Source organism: Paroedura picta, chromosome 3 (genome assembly GCF_049243985.1).
Source record: "Paroedura picta isolate Pp20150507F chromosome 3, Ppicta_v3.0, whole genome shotgun sequence".
NCBI classification, from domain to species: domain Eukaryota; kingdom Metazoa; phylum Chordata; class Lepidosauria; order Squamata; family Gekkonidae; genus Paroedura; species Paroedura picta.
The window spans coordinates 164,203,430-164,222,611 of NC_135371.1; the positions used below are offsets into that span (position 1 = coordinate 164,203,430).

At 46.9% G+C, this 19,182-nt stretch overlaps 1 protein-coding gene across 2 annotated transcripts in view; it reads left to right on the forward strand.

Moving 5' to 3' along the window:
* COXFA4L2 (cytochrome c oxidase hypoxia associated subunit FA4L2) overlaps positions 1-11,891 on the forward strand; it is a 38,479-nt gene extending 26,588 nt beyond the window's left edge. For both annotated transcript variants that reach the window (XM_077329213.1, XM_077329214.1), the window contains exons 3-4: positions 10,180-10,240; positions 10,992-11,891. In XM_077329213.1, the coding sequence (XP_077185328.1) occupies positions 10,180-10,240; positions 10,992-11,048 (118 nt within the window). In that variant the 3' untranslated portion in view covers positions 11,049-11,891. The remainder of the gene's footprint in view (positions 1-10,179; positions 10,241-10,991) is intronic.
* The last annotated feature ends 7,291 nt before the right edge of the window (positions 11,892-19,182 follow it).

Sequence of the window (19,182 nt, forward strand, 5' to 3'; positions counted from 1 at the left end):
GGACACATCTACTGGTGCACCTTTTCAAATAGAATGTATACGGACATGATGTCTGTTGTCCCGCCCACAAAGCACACCAAAAGATGGAGGGCCCAGCCAGCAGCCACGCCGGCTCCTGGGGGCCTGTGCAGCCACTACGTGACCCACGGGTTGCAAGGCAGCCGCTGCCCCACCCCCAAGGCTTTCACAACAGCCATGCTGGCCTCTGGGGCTTAGGCAGACATTGTGTGACCCATGGGAGCTGAGACAGCTGCAGAGGAGCAGGTAATCAGGAGTGGGGAGGGGAAGGGAGTGTGTGTACATGCACATGTACTCATGTGTGAGTACACATGCACAACCCGCGAGGAGCAGGTAAGCCGGACAATGGAAGAGAAGAGAAGGGAAGGGGAGAGAGAGAGAGAGAGAGCGCTCATACACATCTTTGCTTGGAGGGAGGGAGGTTGGGAAACCAATAGATAAAGGGGGAAACAGGAGGGGGGAAGGGGAGGAAGTCTGTGCGTGTGTGTATTTGCAAGGGAGGGAGGGAAGGGGCACTGACAAAGTCGCTCCAGAGCAGGTATGTGTCCCACATAGACCGATTATGCACTGGGAACTTTACTGCCCCAGCTCCCGTGCAGGAGCACAAATCGGGGCTGGATGAGATGTAGGAAGAGGTAGAGGAACCTGCCACGACTAAAACTCCAGCCTGCAGCCCAGCATGAAGCCTCCAGTGCATAAACGGTCATACCCTCTGAGAGACTATCAGGACAATTTATGTAAAGTATGGAAACGACTAAAATATTTTCCCTCAGGGCCTGTGAAAAAAAGGAAGTAAGAGGTGGTAGACCAAGGCAGGACGATCCGGCTGTACTTCTACATTGACATACAGATTAGATGTATGAGATTAGGCACTCAGATCACAGGAAAGTAGCACGAGGACTTGTGGCGCGGGGCAAATGTGACTTCTCCAAGGGACCCACGTGCCAGATTCATTTCTTCCTCTTGGATACTCCATAACAAGCAGCTGAGTCCTAATACGGATCCATACCTGGCTGTCTCCCCAGCAGCCAGTTGTCATAGCTACAAGAGTTCACAGAAGTCTCACAGGTTGGGTTTTTTTCCCCCTTCGTGTTAATTTTGAAGGCTTAATTCCATCTCTTTGGTTTCACACATGGAGAGCCTGTTGTCACTATGCCACAACCTTCGTGCTGCAGCCGTAGCCAGGCTCCGTGTAGAAGAGCTAGGCTTTTTGGTTAGGAAGACCGCTAGAAGAACTGAAACCAATTTGTTCCAAAACAAATAGCTGCCTCCTCTGACAATTTTTATGCAAAACAGTCACTGGATAGTCTGTGATTCTTCCAGCACTCGTTGGAGGTAAAGGAAGTGTCTGGTGGATGTATTAGATTTGTATATTTGGATGTGTACATTTATGTTCACTGTTTGGATACTTCATGGGCAATATCTAAGGTAATATTTATTAGCCAACATGCAATTTTGCTAATGTTCTTTGATTATGGCTGACGTTTAGCGGCAGTTCCCACTGGAAAACATCACTGCTTTGTTGTTTTGCTTTAGGATGCTTTAGGATGCTTTGGGCTGATCCTGCATTGAGCAGGGGGTTGGACTAGATGGCCTGTATGGCCCCTTCCAACTCTATGGTTCTATGATTCTGTTTGATATGACCTGATGGTGATGCACAGTCCTAGCTGAGGAGAACTCCCTGTTGATACTAAACAAAGTCAACCCTGTAGCCAACATTTTGAGATACAATTTTACAGTCAAATCATGGATTTCACATAGAAATGTCAGTTGGAAAATTAAGTCACAGTCTAAATCGGGCTTTTTTTTACTTTTTAACTATTGAGAAACCCACATGGCCAAAAGGGCAATTCTGTGCTCATCACACTTAGAATCAAAGTTTATAGTTTCATGGATCGAATTTGCCCATGTTATGAAATTATCCAATGTAGTATGGTTGTCCAACACCAAAAAATGTCATCCAAATATCTTGTGAAAAATCTTGTAATTTCATAACCACTTTTTTTCAAATTCTAACATGTATAATATAGCTAGATTAGGAGAAAATGGATACTCCCCATCGATAAGCCATGGATCTGTACATACAACTGGTCTTCAAACTGAAAAAAATCTAAAATAATATCTATCAGAACCATCAGGAAATATGTTGGAGGGCTGTGTTCAACAAAAGAATCAAGGTAAATTTTAGCCATTTCCATGGCTTCATGGGTGGATATTTATATCCATCATAAGACTAGTGTACAATCCTTAGGACTAATTTTTCCACCAAATTAATGAAATGAGTAGAATCTTTCAAAATATCAGATACATTATGAATAGTACTATGTAGAAACAAATCAACAAATTGTGAAAGAGGCTCCAAAGCAAAGTCTATTTGAGCCAGAATTGGGCGTCCTTGAGGATTAAATAAACTCTTATTTTAGGGAGGACATAAAATTGTGGGAAACATAATCACTTTTATTTAAGATGACCACAGCCCCTCCCTTATCAGCTGATTTTATTACAGTCTCAAGATCCATTTGCAAAGTGTTCAAAGCTAGAAATCCAGCTTTTGTCAAATTATAATGACCACGCTTACATTTTTGTTCCATCATTTTTATCTCTCTAAGTACAACTCCTTCAAGTGTATTTACCTCAGGGAAGTCCTGTCCCGGAACAAAAGTGAATTTTAGTCTCAATTTCCTCTGATTTAGAAAATGCGATTCATTAGCAAATATGCTTCTACGTTTTACTAGAATAAAATTTGTTTTGTTGCGAACCACCACGAGCCAGCTGTGTTGGGAGTGGTGGTATAGAAATTTAATAAATAAATAAATAAATAAATACTAGTAGAATGGTCTTCGATAGATCTACCCTTGTTCTAAATGCATTATAACAAGAAGTAGGTACCAAATTCATACCTTTCAATAACACCAATTCCTCCTCTGGAGTTAATTTATGTTTAGAAAGCTGATACACTATTTGGGGGATGGTACTGAAAATCTGGGTGTTGTCGTGTGTTTCTAATGGGCCTTGCAGGGCGTCAATTAAGTGGCTTATCCCCAGATGAACTGGGTGTATCAGCATCTGAGCTAGAAAAAAGTAGAGGGATCCCAGCTAACATTTCGATCTCAATTTAGGATTCATACCCTTAAACCGAAGATATACATTCTCTGTCCGGTAATCCCACAAATCTCTATTAAACTTCCGCTTTTTATATTCTTTTAAACTGTCCACCAACTTCTTTAATTCAATCTCCAAGTCATTAATTTTCTTATCAAAGGTATCCTGTGCAGTACCAGCTTTCAAGGTCCCCTTAATCCCAGCTATTTCCTCCTCCGTAGTACAAATGTCTAAAGCAGACTGTTCAAGGATAAGGAGCATGAGATCATTAGAGCATTTCGTTAAAACCGCTGCCCACTTTTCCTTAAATGCCTCATTATCCGTAAATATAGGATACTTCTTTTTTTTTTTTTTTTTTTATAATGATTTTTTTTATTTTCATAAAGATAGAAATATAGTCATCATTTGAGAATATACGACCCCACATTGACTCCACAGTGATATAAACTTTTGCCCAAAACTCTAAGAGCCATGAGTCTAAGAGCCATCCACATTTCCACTACATTAAAAAAAAAAAAAAAGCCTGTTTAGATATACAAAAGAAAAGTTATTATTAATCAACTTACTTGAGAGATCGTAGACCTCACATTAACTGCTTGATACAATCTGAGAGCTATCCTAGCAGATATTTCTAGGTTTGAGTTAGATGCTTAACATTAAACATTTCTTATAGCACAGTATTAGTTTTGGCCCTGTATCAATACCCTGATAGAGGGAGAGGAAAGTAGGGCTTTGCCTTAAAGATGTACAAAGAAAAAAAATTACAAAAGGATTTCATAATTTCTCCTTATCCTTAATACAGATACATCTACAAACCATTTATACTTGGCCCATTCTAAGAGCCATCCTGACAGGTATAAGTTGAGAGCTTTGCATTTTCTACAGATCAATATGAGCTTTGGCCCTATAACAATACACCAATAAAAAAAATAATAAGAGGGGAAAGCCCCATTTTATATTTCCAACGCTAACGATTATATTACCTATATGCCTACTAAGAAAAAGAAACAAGAGAGAAAAAAGGCACTGCTTCCCCTTTTTCATAAAAATAGCAATATAGGATACAGTATATGTTGTTAATACAGAGAATAATAAGATTTCCAGGTTTAGATTAAATGCTTAACATTAAACATAGAACAATATAAGCTTTCAGTCTTCTATAGCTTCTCCTTATCCTTGGTTCTAATACATCTACAAAACAATTTTTGCTTGACCCATTCTAAGAACCATCCTCAGTGTAGGCTTTAGTCCTAGGACAATTCACTAATAGAAGAAAGAAAAAATAAGGGGGGAGAACCCCATTTTACATTTTCAGCACTAATGATTATATTACCTATATGCCTATAAAAGAAAAGAGACAAAAAAAAAAAAACAAGAGCGAAAGAGACACTGCTTCCCCTTTTTCATAGAAATGGAAATATAGAATACGGTATAACATTAAACATAAAACAATATGAGCTTTCGGTCTTCTTAAGGGGGTCTCATCTCGAGGCTTGCTACATCTTGTCGTTCCCGTAAAATTATATTCTGTCCCATTGGCCTTTGGCGTAGAAAGTGCAGTTGTACTCTTTCCCGCAAAATATGCATCGATAAATCTTGAGGCCGTTGCACCTCCTGGACTCCAGTATCAATACAATTTTTTCCCCAGATAGATCCTTTAAATCGGTTACTTTCACTGCAGATCCATATTTCTTTTGATTGATTTTTGTACACTCTTGCTTTGAGATGGCTGTATGTCTTTTTAAAAAGGGTGTCCTTATCTGGGCTGCAGAACTCCGGCATCCCATTTTCCGTCTCCAGAATTTCAGATTTCTCTTCTACTGTTGGTTTTCCACCTTGTTTAGAGCTGTCATCAGCCACTGTTATTGATCCATTATTCCTGTTAAAGACGTCTTCCTTGGCATCTTGGATCTCCTTGAAGATATGAATTTCAGATTTCTCTTCTGCTGTTGGTTTTCCACCTTGTTTAAAGCTGTCATCAGTCACTGTTATTGATCCATCATTCCTATTGAAGACTTCTTCCTTGCCATCTTGGATCTCCTTGGAGATATTTTTGATCAATCCATCTAAGAATACTTTGTAATCTTGGGTTTGTATCTCTATTAGATGAGCCAATCTTTTTAACATAGACATGATTTTGACTTTAAAAAAACCCGGCCCCAAACAATTTTACAAGTGGCCAGTAGAGGTCCTCTGTTTTATCCTCTAATGTTCCGGCACAGGCATGTGACGTATTGAAGCCGGTTAAGGCAGGGATTCTCGTACTGGCACAAAGTTCTCGTGAGATTTTCACATTCACTGCTCTTATCTCTATCTCCGAAAACCAAAACAATTACAATAAGAGCTTTTGCCAATTAATTCGAGTTGATTTGAATCCTTCTTCTGCTTAGTTAGGAGAATTAGCCTGCCTCTTAACGAGGTGGCTTCAGGCAGAGCAGAGTAAGAGGAGGGGGGAAACAAAGGGCTTTGATGCAGGAAGAGAGACGGAGAAAAAAAAAGCGAGAGATACTTGCAGTAAATGATGTTTTGGAACTCAGCCGAAGTCCTCCCCTCAGTTCAAAGCGTTCATTTGTGGTAAATCATCATGTAGGGTTGAAGCAGATACTTTAAGATTAAAGAAAGAAAAGAAAGTCCGAGGTAGAAAATGGCAGTCGTCCTCTGGACCTGGAACGCTGACAGCCTATAATCCAGGGAGATATACTCCCTAAAGGATTGGAGACGGCCCCAAGAACTTCCTGGGTAGAAAGGTGAGGTGAGGTTTGCGTACCCCTCCTCTTTTCTGCCAATTGCTTGCACAATTGACCCCTGTCAGGCTTCAGAGATAGCAGAGCAGATGCCCTGCCACCCTCTCAGGACGACATCTTTAGCCACACCCCAATATAGGATACTTCTGAATTCTCAATCCTCTAGGGCAGGGGTAGTCAAGCTGCAGCCCTCCAGATGTCCATGGACTACAATTCCCAGGAACCCCTGCCAGCGTTTGCTGGCAGGGGCTCCTGGGAATTGTAGTCCATGGACATGTGGAGGGCTGCAGTTTGACTACCCCTGCTCTACGGAATACGGTTATTCTTTAAATGCTAGTTCAAATATGCAGCATGTAGATGTGTCTTAATTTTACGTTTACTAACAAAGGAAGATTGATTCAAGTCACCCAAAAGTAAACCATAATTTATACCTAAAGGAGGCAAACTTTGTAATATTCTAGCTCGAACTTTCCTTGCACTTCTCTTAGAACTTGCTTACAGCTCGTCCCCTGCTGTTGTTTTGACCACCTGGAGGTTGGCCAAGCTAGGCGAAGACAAAAGGAGCTCGTCTCCAGTACGTTCTGCTGAGCTCCTTGGTGGAGGGAGGGGGGGGGATCCAAATGTGATTCGTAACATCGCCGTGTCTCAGTGCTTTCAAAGTCTAAATGCTGGTGACAAGTTTCACTTCTTCAAAACGTCAGGCTGTTTTGATTCATTTTCGGGCTCCTTCAGGAGCAGAGGGAGTCCTGCGCTTGCCAATCGCGGACAGAATAATTTCCCCCTTGTCTGGCTTCTGCAACGATAATACGTTAGAAACGGTGTTTGAGACTCCGCGCCGAACCTGAAAAAGAGTTAACACAACCCCGCTATAAGAAGCCCGGCCTGCAGCCGACAGTCAGCTCTCTCTGGCTCCCTGTCAGGCTTCAATATCGTGTCAGCCGTTGTCCGGGATATTCATTTAAATGGAAAGATGCAGGTTATTTCCCCTCAGGCACCTCACCACGATCTGTGGCCACTGCCTGACAGGTAAATATGCATTAAAATGCCACTCTTGAAGTGTATACCTTACCCTGTTTATAACAGCCCCCGTTACCCTAATAGGCGAGCACTTGGAAAAAAAATAAATCGTTACCGTATTTCCCTTCACGTTTGTAGGGACAGTTGCAATTTGTTCATCTCCCCTGTAGGAAGGAGAACCTAGCAATCTGTGACGGGGTTGCCAGTCTCCTTAACTAGGGGCGCCAACCTCCAGGTGGGAGCTGGAGAACCTGGGATTGCAGGTGATCAACACGGTAGAGAAGATGGCTGCTTTGGGTTTTCAGTCCCCAGGTGGGGCCAGAGGATCCCCTGCTTTGGAGCTTCTGCCTCCAATTTAAGGCTCAAAGACACTGGGGACCAGCATCACTTGGAAGTGAGGTAGGGACGCTGGTAACATCAGTGGTGACACCCTGGCTTTGGGTAAGGTGACCAGATTATAACACTGGTAAAGCGGGACACCATTGATCAAGGGGGTTCTTGATTTAAAAGTTGGTCTATATGGAGCCACAAAAAGTTTCATAGAACGCACAGAACGCAAAAATAATATTGTAATATTTTTTTTTTAATTTCAACATAAGTACAATTTGCCAGGTACCCCCAGATGTCCTTCCAAAAGTTGGACAGTCTGGTCACCTTAGTTTTGGGGCAAGACTCTAGGAAAAGTTGCGGGCAGCAGGGAAAGAGAAAGGAAAAGCATGAGATGGATTGATTCAATAAGGAAAGCCACAGCCTTCAGCTTTCATAAACTGACCAGGGGAGCATATTGACCCCTCATCTATGCTTGTAAGAACAAAAAACTAACTAGAAGTGAATAGGAATATACCCTACTTCAGGGGTGGCCAAACTGTGGCTCTCCAGATGTCCATGGACTACAATTCCCATGAGCCCCTGGCCAGGGGCTCATGGGAATTGTAGTCCATGAACATCTGGAGGGCCACAGTTTGGCCATCCTTGCCCTACTGGATCCCCTTCTGCTGCAAACAAGAGTTAGATTGGGATGGCAATTAAAAAAGATGCAAGTCCTGCAGTCTTGCAGATTAGTAGAACATTGGGACGGTCTCCCATCTAGTTCTATTCAGACAGATTTCTCCCCTAGCAGAACATCCACACTAAAGAAGACGAACCACAGTGTGAACGGAAGGAGAAGGCATGGGTATTCTCTAGCGAGCTGGTAAAACTGTTAAATCCCAACTTTCTATACGTAAAAAAAAAAAAAAATGTTTATTTTCAAGTTGCTCAGGCTGGCCCCACAGGGATCTGGAGTAATTTGAAAAGAACAAAAATGTGTAAAGTGTGTTCTCGGGAAAAAAGCAGATAATGAGAAGGATGTAAAACAGATCGGCAAGAATAGCTTCCTCCTCCTCCAAGTGTATCATACATCACAGGGTGGTGCAGCAAAAGGCAACTGTGTACAATCTGACTTGTGTATGTGTGTTCTTATTAGACAATCTGAAGGAAATTAAAACAGGTCATCTTGCAATTCGCTCCACAAGTTTGGCAAAACTTGGGGATGGACCGTAGAGAGCTGAGTTCTTCATCACCAAACTCCAATTTCCGGTTGATTTCCTGAAGCATCCACACCGGCTCCAAAACAGCGCAGAGTCCTCTTCTTGAAGAGAAGAAGTGGTGTTTATACCCCGCTTTTCACCACCTGAAGGAGTCTCAAAGTGGCTTACAATCGCCTTCCCTTCCTCTCCCCACAACAGACACCTTGTGAGGTAGGTGGGGCTGAGAGAACTCTGAGAGAAACTGTTCTCTGAGAACAGCTCAATCAGGACTGTGACTAGGCCAAGGTTACCCAGCGGGCTGCATGTGGAGGAGCCGGGAATCAAACCCGGTTCTCCGGATTAGTCACTCTTAACTGCTATGCTAAACTGGCCGTATTGTCTTTCCCCCCCCTAGCAGCGTTTGGTGCACCTTATAACCTATTTTGCAGCCTGTACCGTCTAATTCAGTTTAAAGCTATATGCATATGAAGGGCATGAAAAAAGGGCCGCCTGTCACACGTGGTAGAAAGAGACAAAGATGGCATTCACACACCCCTGTTCCTACACTGCTCACTGCTGCCCCCTAAGTCCCATTCCTCCCCCCTTTTCTTGCACACTTCCCCGTGCTTCAAATATCCAGTTCTATTTATTTTGCTTGCTTTTTCTCATGATCGGAAGTTTCTGTCGAGACAGATTTTAATGCCTTGCATTTCCTTCGCCGTGCCAGAAATCTCAGCGGATATACATTGTGCGTGCTTTGGCGGAATCACACCTATGCTCCGTCTAGGCTTTATCATCCCCAACTGGCAATTGCATATCCGCGCTGCAAAATTAGATCTTATTCTAGGAATTGTACTGTGGCGAGAGGTGAAGGACTGGCTGTTGGAGAATCTTAACCCACCCTCTGCATAAAATCCCTTGCAAAAAAAAAAAGGGACGCTGGCTGCTAAACCAGTTTAGATTTGTCGTTGCTAACCGGGGTATGCAAAATCCTTACGGGGCTCCTCCTCCTAGGCTTTTCCAGAAATATATTATGTGGAACAGATAACTTGTATATCCAAATTATCTTTTATTTAATATTTCTCAGAAATGGGTCTACTAGGATCAATGGTCCATCAAGGTATCTGCCCTCTAGGTCGGGGTAGTCAACCTGTGGTCCTCCAGATGTTCATGGACTACAATTCCCATGAGTCCCTGCCAGAAAATGCTGGCAGGGACTCATGGGACTTGTAGTCCATGAACATCTGGAGGACCACAGGTTGACTACCCCTGGTCTAGGTTAAGTCATATAGAGCAGGGGTAGTCAACCTGTGGTCCTCCAGATGTTCATGGACTACAATTCCCATGAGCCCCTGCCAGAAAATGCTGGCAGGGGCTCATGGGACTTGTAGTCCATGAACATCTGGAGGACCACAGGTTGACTACCCCTGATATAGAGTATCAATTATCCATCAAGATATCTGTCCTTTATGTTATGTTATAAGTGACCTGGCATTATGACATTCTCTTTTCTCAAGTCTCCTGTCACAAGAATAGGTTGCCCCTTTTACTCTGTCCTCTGTACAATGTTATAGAAGGCTTCCAGGACAACCACAGACATCTTATTCTGAACAAAGGTCAGCCTCAAAAAAACTCCATTTCTCTAATGTCAGGACATTTTACAGAGCGAGATTTAAATGGCCACTCCATCCTGGGACAGAAGGAGTGTTCAGGGGTACGGCATCCCTCGGTGTCCAATCTTGATGAAACGCTTTTGACACTAAATTTCCTATTCGTTTCTTTTCTTTCAGTTGGGACAAGAAGAATAATCCGGAACCCTGGAACAAGCTAAGCCCCACTGACCAGTACAAGGTAGGGGGGGAACTTCATCTGTATGCGAGGGAAACGACAACTCCAAGCGGCAAAAAGTCTTGCTATTACTTTCAACAAGCCTTTCCAAAAGAGCCAGCTTGATGTAGTGGGGCTAAGAGTGCGGACTTCTAATCTGGCAAGCCGGGTTTGATTCCCTGCTCCCCCACATGCAGCCAAGCAATAATATCAGGGCTTTCTCAGCCTCACCCACCTCACTGGGTGTCTGTTGTGGGGAGAGGAAGGGGATTGTAAGCCACTTTGAGACTCCCTAAGGTAGAGAAAAGTATCATATAAGAACCAACTATTCTTCTTTAGTAATATCAAGGCTCTCTCAGCCTCACCTCCCTTAAAGGGTGTCTGTTGTGGGGGGAGGAAGGAAAGGCGATTGTAAGCCGCTTTGAGACTCCTTTGGGTTGTAAAAAGCTGGGTATAAAATCCAACTCTTTTCTTCAAAAACAAAAGAAGAAAATGGCCAACAGCATCCCCTCCGTGCAAACTTCCAAGGATTGTAGCCTCCCCTCAGGGAGCCTTAAACCAGCCCTGGTAGATGCCAGGCAGCTGACAGCCTACCAAGAAGGGACGGCAGGTGGGGAGGCCAGAAGGTGAGGTCTATATTTGGCACACAAGGATGCACGGGGGGGAGACAGTCCTTCAGGAGAGCTCTGGAGACCTCCATCTCTTCAGGCCACTGTGTTTGTTATTCAGATAGAGAAAGCAAAGGGTCATTCACCAGGAACCCTCTCTTCCCCAGTTCCTAGCCATCAACACGGACTACAAGTCCTTGAAGAAGGATCGCCCGGACTTCTGAGTCCACCACCACAGGAGGCTTCCCACCCCAGCCCCGTTCAAGGAAAGACCGCCTACCCCTCTGCTTGGCCACGTCTTCTCTTCCCTCGCTGGGCCTTGGAATGCTTTACACTTGCAAGGCACACACGCCAAGTTCTCCAGCTGCTCCTGCCTGCCAATGCGCCATGCACCAATCCTGCACCGAGGATCCCCAATGAGACAGCTGCAGCCTCTCCAGTGGAAGCAAATTATCTGCAAAATGCTCTGGGGTAATGCAATAACAAACACTTTGTTCATTAAAGGCAATGGGGGTGGGTGGGTGGGAAGGATGAGGACAAGAAGAGGGGAGAGATCGTGTTCCCTTTGGGTCTCACAAAGGCATCACAGTTCAGGGTTTTCCAGCCCCCTTCCTGCAACTGTCCCTGACCCTCATGTGCTACATTTCCTGTCTCCCACGCTTAGATTTACCATTCCCACAGAGAAAGCACAGCACCAGAAAGTAGATTCGGAAGTCGGTAAGGCCGATTGAGGTCTCAAAGTCAGTGCCACCTCGAGAGAGACAAAAACATCAAGGTTGGTCGTTCGGGCGGAGAAGGGCATTAGGAATAAAGCAATATGATCCAGGGGGGGGGGGAAATATCACGAGAGCAGTCAGGGCTTTCTCCCCAATAGGTAGGGAATTGGACTGTGTACATCTGGGGCACGCTTATGTTTACCTACGAGCCTTTGTGTATTGTTAGATTGGCACCTGAATCGCACATGTGGCTGCATACGTTCTGTTTCTTCTGAAGCGCTGCCCAGTGATCGCACACCGAGCCTGTGGTTACTGAATCTTGTGCAAATATAGAAATGTATATCTCTGTTTCGAGTGTGCCCGAGTGAGGAGCAACCGTACGCGCGGATGGGGTAGATGCGCAAAGGGGGCGCACATGCAAGTAGTTACCCAGGGGTTTAGTCGAGTCCCGGCCAAGGAGAGCAGAGTCCATGGACACATCTGTTGTGTACAGGATTCAACCTTGGAATATGTCAAATGATAAGGGGAGAGGATTTTTTCAGGCTTCCGTAGAATGATTTTCTGTCACTACTGAATGGCTGCAAGGATTTCGAAGGAGCGCCTCCAGGACAGAGAAAAATCATCTCGGGTTCCGTGTTCTCTTCCTTCTTTTATGGTCTGACTGTGGTTTGCGTCTCAAATGCACACGTTGTCTCTGTACAGCGTGTTGCATACATATCATGTGCATATGGTCAGGCACACAGATGCATGCACAATACATGTGCCTCTGTGAAAGGGAGTGACCAATTATGGGCCTCTGTGTTTCTCTGTTGTCAGCCTTTTTCAACCTTTTGGCTGCAGAGGAGCCCCCCACCCCCAAATAGTTGTTAGGCTTTGAAGACCCCTGGGTTTGATGTCAGCTGGCCATGCCTCCCTGCCACACACACATCCCCCGGAAGTGACACGTCATCGGAAGTGACATTACTACCTGCACCTTTCGCTCTCCTTTCACTCCCTGCCCCCACCTTTACTACTACTATGGTGCCTCTGCCTCATGTAGGCCAGAAAGAAAGGCAGGAGCCGAAAAGACAGCCTGGACCATCCCCCCTCCCATACCATGCATCAATCAACTCCCCCCCCTCTTGATTTTTACACCCACGGCCTACCCCCCCCCAGCCCTCCAAGTGGAGGTGGCCAGTTCCCTAGCTTGTGGTCAAGTCCATTAAGGCAGTGGTCCCCAACCTTTTTATCACCAGGGACCGGTCAACGCTTGACAATTTTACTGAGGCCTGGGGGGGGGTGTCTTTTGCCAAGGGACATCGCCGCCGGCTGAGCCCCTGCTCCACTTGCTTTCCCGCTGGTGCCCCTGACTTCCCTCTGCCCACTGGGGGGCGCTGCCAGCAGCAGCTGCACAGTGCCACGCCAAGGGGGAGCCCCAGCCATAGCAGCCACTGGAGAGCACCAAAGGTGAGCCGGCGGCAGAGTGGCAGGGCAGTCCCCGAGGCAGCAGCCAGGGAGGAGGACGAGGAGAAGCCGCGGCCCGGTACCAACTGATCCACGGACTGGTACCGGTCCCCAGACCGGCAGTTGAGGACCACTGCATTAAGGTAGGAGGGGGAAGCCCCCTCTGTAGCTCCAACAAACACCTGGTGGTAATCCTTGCTCTAGATCTTTGCAATCAAACTGTTATAGCCAGTTATTTAGTGGGAGCTTGATCCCAGGTGCACATGAATTCGATTTGGAACAAGTCGAATTCCCCCTTTCCTTTTATGTGACATCTTCTCCACCCAAAACATCTCTTAAGGACTGCTGTTCTGACTGACCAGTAATATCAGGGCTCTTTTGGCCTCATCTCCCTCACAGGGTGTCTGTTGTGGGGAGAGGAAGGGAAGGTGAATGTAAGCTGCTTTGAGACTCCTTCGGGTAGAGAGAAGCGGCATATAAGAACCAACCCTTCTTCAGTAACATCAGGGCTCTCTCAGCCTCACCCACCTCACAGGGTGTCTGTTGTGGGGAGAGGAAGGGAAGGTGAATGTAAGCTGCTTTGAGACTCCTTCGGGTAGAGAAAAGTGGCATATAAGAACCAACCCTTCTTATTATTATTCTTCATCATTGGCCAATTTAGGAGCAAAGGCAGGGCAACATGATCATATATGGCTCGAGAAATGTTTAACACCTTTCGAAAACAATTACTTAACTCCCACCCATTAGGCAGTCCTTCCAGGGCCATCAAGAAACCCGAAGGGGTGAGAAAGCCAGGGCTAGATGCCCCAGACCTGGCAGCCCAGTCTAGCCTGATCCTGTCAGATCTCAGAAGCCAATCAGGGTCAAGTACTTGGACAGAAGAACCCGTTTTGCCTTGAAAGCCCTGTGAGGTCACCATAAGCCAGCTATGATTTAACCAAAGAAATAAGAAAACAAACAAATAGTAGAAAGTAGCAAGAACATATGCAGCACAATGGACAGTTTCTCTTGCAGATCGTCCACAGCTCTCTGGGGAAGAAACATGCATGTACACAACCCCTTTTTCCAGACTAGCGTATTTGGCTCAAAGATGAAACATGAATGCAAGCCAGATGTGAGAACAGAACAGTGCAGGGAGCTGTCGGAAGCACCACAAATTCTAACCGCTATTTGTAGGCGAGCTGCCTGGCTGAATCACGGCCCCGCAGGGACACAGCTTTCCCCAGTCAAACCTTGCCCAGCCTGTGTACTGTGCATTAATGAAGGTCACCCAAGTTGTGGAGGAGCGGGGAATCAAACCTGGCTGGCCGGATTAGAAGCTTCCATTCTTAACCACTACGCCACACTGGCTCTCTAACATCAGACACAGGCACTGGGCAAACTTGCAAAGGACAATGTGGATGGAGCACCAGTAGGACAGGAACTCACTGCAGAAAATATTCTAATCGGCCAGCTGGCAGGTGTGTGGATACTCAGAGAGAAGCAAGCATCTCAGAAGAGCAAAGGGCCCCTGGGCAGAGGGCCCCAGGACAGTTGCTGAGCGTCTCTCGGAGGACCCAAAGCAGATAGGGTGGCCAGCTCTGGGTTAGGGAATACCTGGAGGTTTTGGGGATGGAGCTGGAGGGGGGTGAGATTTGGGGCAGGGAGGGACTTCAGGAGAGTCTAATGCTATGGACTGCCCCCTCCCAAGCAGCCCTTTTCTACAGGGGAACTGATCTCTGTAGTCTGGATGGGGTTGCCAGCTCTGGGTTGGGGAATACCTGGAGACTTTGGGGGTGGAGGTGGAAGTGGGTGGGATTTGGGGCAGGGAGGGACCTCAGTGGAGTCTAATGCTATGGAGTCCCCCCTCCCAAGCAGCCATTTCCTCCAGGGATACTGATCTCTGTCATCTGGAGATGAGCTGTAATTCCAGGGGATCCCACTTGGAGGCTGGCATGCCTAGCAGCTAGGGAAACTGCCCACACTGGCTTCCTCTCCCTTTGATTTTTCCACTTGGTTCTGAAACGTGTGAGAAGTGAGAATAGCACACAAAAGACCACCAGTTCTGCAGTAGGGAGCTGCCACCTGTTGTGCCCCCCCTCCCCAGCTGTACTTGTGCGCATCCTTTGAGGAGGGAACTGCCGTTCAGCTAGGGCTGTGGAGAGAAATGCAGTGCTCACTATTATGGGTGCCCCCCCTTCACTCCGCGCTCCCCCCCCCCTCCTGACACAGTCACACAGGCCAGAGGCAAAATCCAATCGCGTTGAACAAATCCAATTTGCAGTAGCAGCTAATAGAGTTTGTTGCAGGTTTAAGGGATGGTGGCGTCAGAATCGCTCTGAAAAGCATCCAGCCTCCAGGCCAAGCAGAGGGGGGCAGGGAGAGAAGCGAGTTGAAAGCTGAGCCACCCCCACTCAGGGGCCTAGCCACACCTGGCCAAGCCTCTCCCATTCAAGAGATCTGGGCTGATTCTGCACTTACTTTGTTTTTTTCTGTTGTGGATCCTGCTGAATTCAGATCGATTTGAACTCGGGTCTTCCTCTATTCCCCCCCCCTCCCCATTGAAACAGAAAGTGTTCTACACTTGATTGGGGAAGCTCATAGCAGGGACGGGAGCCAAGCGCAGCGGTAGACTTTCTTTTCCTGAAATGGAGGGGGGGAGGATTGGAGACAGCAGAGGGGGGAATCAAGAGGCAAATCTCTGCTGAGAGAAGTTGGGGCTTCTGGAGCGCAGTCACTTTAAGACAAGCCTTGCAACCGGAAACCAGGAAGTCTTTGAATTGATGCCCTGGCCAATCAGGGAAGACTGCTTTGCTACGAGGCACGGAGAAGGGAGTTAATTCGAAATAAGCAAAAATCTGCCCACTTCCTTATTCAAATATCGATGGTTATATCCACTTCTGGATATCACGGGGGAAATATAGGGTCACCCTGGATCAATCATGCATGCAGCAGAGGGAAAATTTAAAGCACCCAAAATCAAAATGGAAATCAAATTCAGTGTAGACGGGAGGGACTAGGTAAAAAGCCCCATGCAGACTACACCCTGGTTACATGTCTGTGCCTCATCCAGGTGTGCTTCCACTAAGTTTGAACTCTTGGCCTTTCTAACATGCATGCAGTCGCATACCCAATCACAGACCCTGGTTCGTACCCTAATTTCGTTCTTGGCAATTGCAGGGTGATGGCACCGTGATTGGGCTTGTCATAAATGTAAATTGTCTTATTGATAACTGAGCTGAAAGGCGGAGTCACTCCAGATCAATCCTGCATGCTGCAGAGGGGAAATTTAAAGCGCCCAAAATCAAAATGGAAATCAAATTCGGTGTAGACAGGAGGGATTTATTCAAGCTGGGACTGGATAAAAAGCCCTGTGCAGACTACACCTGGAGCGCATCCACCACAGAGACAGTGGGAGAATTAGCCCACCAACACATTATCCTGAATTGAAGTCGGTATTGTCTACTCCGACAAGCAGCAGCAGGAGGATGCATTTGTGGTGTCAGAGGGCTGAGATAGAGAGAAGGACCACACCGCGTTGGAGGGATTCTGTTTGGCAAATTGCTCCAGATTAACAGTTCTCTGTAAGCGGAAAACTAGCACCACACACAGTAGCCCCTTTCTTCCTGATGTGCTAGTTTTTATAAAAATTATTTGCCCGTTGGGTTTTTACTGGGGGAGCATTAAAACGGTGACCCTCTTTGCGTACAATGTTCGACCGCCTCAAGAGGATAACACTTCATTCTGCCCCGAATGTCACCCAATCCCTGTCCCAACGGGCCTTTCCCTGCAAGGAGGCAAGAGAGCTGGGGCTGGGAGTGGATTTTGTTCACCCCTGTGCATTTTTATCCACCACACTGAATCTTGTTAGACTTCAAGAGCAGGCAGGGTCAGAACCCGGAGATTACATCTCTTTAACACAGTCACTCCAAAACTATTGTTGGGAATACACCGAGGCACAGAAAGGATTTAATCCAGAAAATAATTTAAAAGGCTTTTATGAGCGCCAAGCACAACCCCCAAGAGAGCCGCTGCTGCGTCTCTGTGTGAGTCCGCCAGGCAGATTCCTTCCCAGTCAGCCTCCTCCGGAGCTGGATAATTGTGCTGCATCTCGCATTTGGACTGAGTCGCCGACGCTACTCCCTGCAGACATGCAACGTAATCATCCATCCTTCCGAGGAGATTGCCTGTGGTGTCTCTGCACGAATCACTGCACAGAGCACGCTGCCTCCGAAGCTGGAGGGGGATGCCCACAACGAAGGAAACAGGCTGCTCTAAGGGCAGGCGATCCCTGCTCTTACATGCTCTAGGCGAAAATACTTCCATTTTTAATTCCGAAAAGTAGCGATCCAAAACGTGAGAACCCCTGCTATATAAAACAGCAGCAAGAGGAGATAGAGCTATGGCTTCTCTCCTGCTATACCCTGCTGACTAATGCTCTCCCCACCCCACCTACTGGAGATCTTGCTTTGCCCCACAGCAGGCAGGATAAATGGGAGAACCAAGAAACCAAAGGAAGAGAAAGCTGCAGCTATACTAGAGAGACAAACACGTCTTCCTGGGGTGCAAACTGGCCACTCCACCGGAGCTACAAATCTTATGCTGTGGGGGGAATGGCCATGCACAGCCCTGGGTGATCTCTTGACCCTGCAACACTCTTTCCTTCCTAGCAAGCTGCATCCGTTTTACTGGAAAGGATAACCAATGCTAGACGGTGCATGAAGATAAACATCGTCAAGAGCCTCTTACCCCTGGATCAATACGGCAAAACCTTCCCTGGCTCCGCACATTAATTTGCAAAGCGGCAACAGCGCGGCCTTCCAAAGCCATGAGCTCCCGGCCCAAAGCTCATGGCTCCCAACGCAATCCCCGTAAAAGCTTAGCGCCCAAATGAGCTAAGATCGGAATTTACTGGGCCACCAACAGATTGCTCTTGAGCTTTAAAGCGGAGCACTGTAAACCACCTGAACGTGTTGGCTTTTAATCTCTGAACGGCGACGCAGGAAAGGCAGGGATGCTGCACGTGTGGCCTCCGGTGCGGCAGCTGCTAGGGGTCTGGCTGCTGCTGCTGCCAAACGTCCCTCATGTGCTATTTCCATGCCTGCTCACTTGCACATCACCAAGCATGCGTCCAGCTGCACACGCTTGTCCAAGGAAAGGGCTGTGGGCAGTGAAGAGGGCTGTGGGGATGGGCCACAGGACGACTTCTGAACCGGGGAGGGAGGGAGGAAGGGGCACAGGCAGGGAGCGAGACACATGGGGGGGGGGGGTGCCCAGGACCCACCAAATCTGGAATCCACCCAAATTAAATAAAACTCGGCAGAGTGATTGACCGAGTTACCCTGTCATCCAGAAAAGGCTTCCATGAGCCCCAAGAACCGCCAACACCCCCCAGGGAAAGCTGCCGCCGTGTCTCTGTGAGTTCTCTGGGTGATTCTTTTGCAGTCAATCTTCCCCTGCGTCTGGATAATTGTGCTGAATACTGCATTTGGGGTGATCCAATGCACCAGCCGCTCTCCCTGCAGACGTGCGACACAATCACCCATCCTTCCAAGGAGACGGCACGTTGTATCTCTGCTCGCCTGCTTTTGCAGTTCCAGAAAGACAGGAAAGCAGCCATCTTGGAAGCAGGTGCAAGTGGGGGGTAGGCATGTGGAAATGGCATGCATGACACTCAAGGGAACTGGAGTCCATGGATATCTGGAGAGATTGGCCACCCTTGGTTTAGAGGGTCTCGAGGCAGCAATTCAGAACAAATTCAGCACTTCACTACGGGGAAAGCGACGAGGATGATCTGGGGCCAAGGGACCAAGCCCTATGAAGATAGGTTGAGGGACTTGGGAATGTTCAGCCTGGAGAAAAGGAGGTTGAGAGGGGACATGATAGCCCTCTAAGTATTTGAAAGGTTGTCACTTGGAGGAGGGCAGGACGCTGTTTCTGTTGGCTGCAGAGGAGAGGACACGCAGTAATGGGTTTAAACTATGAGTACAACGATATAGGCTAGATATCAGGAAAAATTCTTTCACAGTCAGAGTAGTTCAGCAGTGGAATAGGCTGCCTAAGGAGGTGGTGAGTTCCCCCTCACTGGCAGTCTTCAAGCAAAGGTTGGATACACACTTTTCTTGGATGCTTTAGGATGCTTTGGGCTGATCCTGCATTGAGCAAGGGGTTGGACTAGATGGCCTGTATGGTCCCTTCCAACTCTATGATTCTGATTCTA